Source organism: Oryctolagus cuniculus, chromosome 1 (assembly GCF_964237555.1).
Source record: "Oryctolagus cuniculus chromosome 1, mOryCun1.1, whole genome shotgun sequence".
NCBI lineage: Eukaryota > Metazoa > Chordata > Mammalia > Lagomorpha > Leporidae > Oryctolagus > Oryctolagus cuniculus.
In genome coordinates, this window is record NC_091432.1 from 58272664 (window position 1) to 58276992 (window position 4329).

A 4329-nucleotide genomic window follows, 5' to 3' on the forward strand; every position below is an offset into this window, starting at 1 on the left:
CATAAATATTCATCAAAGTATGTTTGCTTTCTGAATTATTACTAGTTCTATATTTTCTCTATATTTCTTCTAGCTGCATAATTTTAAACTCCTTATTTTAAATTTATATATAAATATCTAATATTATAAACTCAGATATGTATGCCTTAAAATGGACAACAGATTCCAAATGACACATTTTTGTATGTTTTAATTTTCTACATAGCAAAAAAAGTAGCAAAAGAATGCTTGCTGTTATTTTGTGCTTTTAAAACAGGTTTTCTGATTTAAAATTCCTCACTTCTTCATTTACATTTTAAAGAATCACTATTACAAGCTGTTGGCCATTCTTCTGTCAAGAATATGTCGTTACATCACCTGTCAAGAATTCTAAACTCGGATTCTTAGTTCCTGGACTGTGACTTCATGCTTTATATGCTATGCCCATAAAAATAATATTGGGCTCCCCTATGGCAATGAAACGACAGAATCAAAGCTCTGTGGTTGACTTCATCCTCTTGGGGTTTTCCAACTTCCCTGAATTCCAAGAGCAGGCCTTTGGGCTTTTCTTGATTATTTATCTGGTGACTCTGGTAGGAAATGTCATCATTATAGTTGTCATCTCCCTGGACCAGAGCCTCCACGTCCCCATGTACCTGTTCCTCCAGAACTTATCTGTGGTGGAGGTGAGTTTCAGTGCAGTCATTGTGCCTGAAATGCTGGTGGTCCTCTCTGCTGAGAAGGCCACGATTTCTTTGGCGGGCTGCTTTGCACAGATGTACTTCATTCTTCTTTTTGGTGGAACTGAGTGTTTCCTCCTAGGAGTCATGGCTTACGACCGATTTGCTGCAATCTGCCATCCTCTGAGCTACCCAATGATTATGAACAGATGCGTTTTTAGGAAACTGGTCATGTTCTCATGGGTCTCAGGAATTCTGGTGGCCACTGTGCAGACCACATGGGTATTTAGTTTCCCCTTTTGTGGCCCCAATGAAATTAACCATCTCTTTTGTGAAACTCCCCCAGTTTTAGAGCTCACATGTGCAGATACCTTCCTGTTTGAGATCTATGCCTTCACAGGTACTATTTTGATCGTTACAGTTCCTTTCTTACTGATTCTCTTGTCTTACATTCGAATTCTCTCTGCCATCCTGAAGATGCCATCAAGTACTGGGAGACAAAAGGCCTTTTCTACCTGTGCTTCTCATCTCACATCTGTCACCCTCTTCTATGGCACGGCCAATATGACTTATATACAACCCAAATCCAGCTACTCACCAGAAACCAAGAAGCTGATGTCACTGGCTTACTCACTGCTCACACCTCTGCTGAATCCACTCATCTACAGCTTGCGAAACAGTGAGCTGAAAAGGGCTTTGAAGAAATTATGGCAAAGAAAAGTGATTTTACAAACTGTCTGACTTGGTGAGAAGACATTTGATATTTGATCACTGTGCAACTGAACTTTTTTTTTTTTTTTAATTTTTGACAGGCAGAGTGGACAGTGAGAGAGAGAGACAGAGAGAAAGGTCTTCCTTTGCCGTTGGTTCACCCTCCAATGGCCGCCGCGGCCGTCGCGCTGCGGCCGGCGCACCGCGCTGATCCGATGGCAGGAGCCAGGAGCCAGGTGCTTTTCCTGGTCTCCCATGGGGTGCAGGGCCCAAGCACCTGGGCCATCCTCCACTGCACTCCCGGGCCACAGCAGAGGGCTGGCCTGGAAGAGGGGCAACCGGGACAGAATCCGGCGCCCCGACCGGGACTAGAACCCGGTGTGCCGGCGCCGCTAGGCGGAGGATTAGCCTAGTGAGCCGCGGCGCCGGCCTGTGCAACTGAACTTTATTTAGATTTGCTAAATGGTGAAAACAGTTTGCATTTCTTGGTATGCATATGCTTAATTTGTTGACTTCTTCATCTTTATCGTATATCAGGAGCATTTTTATGTGTTAAAGTCTCCATTCCTCATACAGATGCATAATATTCCTTAAATTGGGGATAATAGTTGCTCAACAATTTATTAAGTGGCTTTACTTGTGCCTTTTTTGGTGACAACAGACTGTACTGAAATAACTTTTTATTTTATTTTATTTTAATTAATTAATTAATTAATTTTTTTTGACAGGTAGAGTGGACAGTGAGAGAGAGAGACAGAGAGAAAGGTCTTCCTTTGCCGTTGGTTCACCCTCCAATGGCCGCTGTGGCCAGCGCTGCAGCCGGCGCACTGCGCTGATCTGATGGCAGGAGCCAGGTGCTTCTCCTGGTCTCCCATGGGGTGCAGGGCCCAAGCACTTGGGCCATTCTCCACTGCACTCCCTGGCCACAGCAGAGAGCTGGCCTGGAAGAGGGGCAACCGGGACAGAATCCGGCACCCCGACCGGGACTAGAACCCGGTGTGCCAGCACCGCAAGGCGGAGGATTAGCCCAGTGAGCCGTGGCACCGGCCCTGAAATAACTATTTTATCATATATTCATAACTTCTGGTACTTTTAATCTCTGTAGAACAGACTTCACAAAGTGGGTTTGATAGATCAAAGCAAATGATTTTGTAAATTTTTATAGATGATTGTGAATTACTTTTCTAAATAACTGAAACTACATCACACTGACCTATATACTGATCATGTTTAACTCAATGAGTTGAACTCCAAGAAATGTACAAATACAGGGAACGGAAAAATCTGTTCCATGAACGCTGGAAGGGCAGCTCACACTTATTGATCTGGCTCCATTCTGAAACACAGAGATGCTGTGACATGGAGTTCAATTTCTTCTGGTTATCTTAGAATATATTCATCTAGAGAATATCATGTGAACTTTTTTGAAGGTCATTTATAGTATTATACTCCTTTTTACCTATCAACCATTACTTTTTAGAAATCTAGTCACATTTCTTATATTGGGCAAAAATTTCCACCATATTGGTCACACGTGTAATTTTTTTTTCTTCTGGAACAAAAATATGAGGACACTTCAAAATTAAAAGTTGGGTACAAATTTTTTAATGTACATACTTTTTCATAATACACATTTTTTAATGAACTTTTTGAAGGCCCTTTGCTGTATTGAGTTATGCCTATATTCTATGTGCATCTTTCTCAGAATAAATAGACATTTTGTAACACTGAAATGTAACATTTCACTCTTGCTTCCTGTTTAACAGTCCATTCATTGCCTCTACATCAAAGTACTACCTTCATTCCTGCTCTGAGGGAGGTAGTAAAGAGATTAGGTCACCTTCTCTCTATGAAGCAGTCATTCATATCATGGAAAAACCCTTTTTCCTTCACATGCATCCCTGCCAAAAATAGGTGTGGAAGTGCACATCTAATAAGAGTTTCGAAAACAATAAAGGAGAAACATTATGTGCAGAGGGCTGAAATCTCTGAGTCATATCTGAATGTTGCATGATACTGTTTTCAGCGGAGCACCAAACAAGCATGGGCCAAATCCTTTCAGTCGATGTCCTGAAACTTCCTGTCACGTCTTAAAAGCGCCCATTAAGTAATGCCTACCTGAAACAAATAAGTGAACAAAATAATCCAAATGCAGAACTTTCTAAAATCATTCTTTAGTTCATTTGTTCATTCATTTATTACATAAAGCACTTTTTTAAAAGAAAAATTCTCTAATAAATTGAGATCCAAATCTCAATGAAATAGTTCTTGCTCTTGAGGATTTACAGTTTATTGGGTAGTCATTAGACTTTTTTTCTAATCTTTGTTTTCTTTTTTTAATTTATTGGAACAACTTATTTATTTGAAAGGCTGAGTTACAATAGGGAGAAGCAGAGGCAGAGAGAGATCTTCTATCCACTGGTTCTCTTCCCAGATGGCCACAACAACTAGGGCTGGGCCAGGCTGAAGCCAGGAGCTTCATCATGGTCTCCTACATGAGTGCAGGGGCCCAAGCACTTGGGCCATCTTCCACTGCTTTGCCAGGCATGTTAGCAGGGAGTTAGATTGGAAGTGGAGCAGCCAGGATATGAACTGGTGCGCCTATGGGATGTTGGTGCTGCATGCAGCAGCTTAAACAATGTGCCACAGTGCCAGTCCCAGGAATTAGACTTTGAAAGATCCTTAGTTTCATATACTCTCCTACATCACTGTGCTTTGACAAATAAAAGCTTGAGTTGGCAAGATGTTTACAAGAATTACAGTAAGAAATCAGGCTACATTAAGTCCTAATGTATGCCTGTGTGTGTATTCAAAGCATGAGTGGGCTGCAGAAGTTCATTTTTTAAAATGGAATTTAATGATAATGTGAATTTTCTATAATTTTTAATAGAAGTATAATAACTCATGAGTTATTAATGCTCTTCCTCCTAAAAACATTATTTTAAGGCCGGTGCTATGG

At 41.0% G+C, this 4329-nt stretch overlaps 1 protein-coding gene across 1 annotated transcript; it reads left to right on the forward strand.

The window, feature by feature from the left end:
- The first annotated feature begins 300 nt into the window (after positions 1 to 300).
- OR10A3 (olfactory receptor family 10 subfamily A member 3) lies at positions 301 to 1400 on the forward strand. The gene has a single exon (XM_002708790.5). The coding sequence runs from the start codon at positions 420 to 422 to the stop codon at positions 1398 to 1400; it is 981 nt and encodes a 326-aa protein (XP_002708836.4). The 5' UTR covers positions 301 to 419.
- Positions 1401 to 4329: the final 2929 nt, after the last annotated feature.

Excerpts from the sequence above, each read along its gene's own strand:
- OR10A3 (XM_002708790.5), top strand. The coding sequence starts at position 420 with ATGCCCATAAAAATAATATTGGGCTCCCCTATGGCAATGAAACGACAG.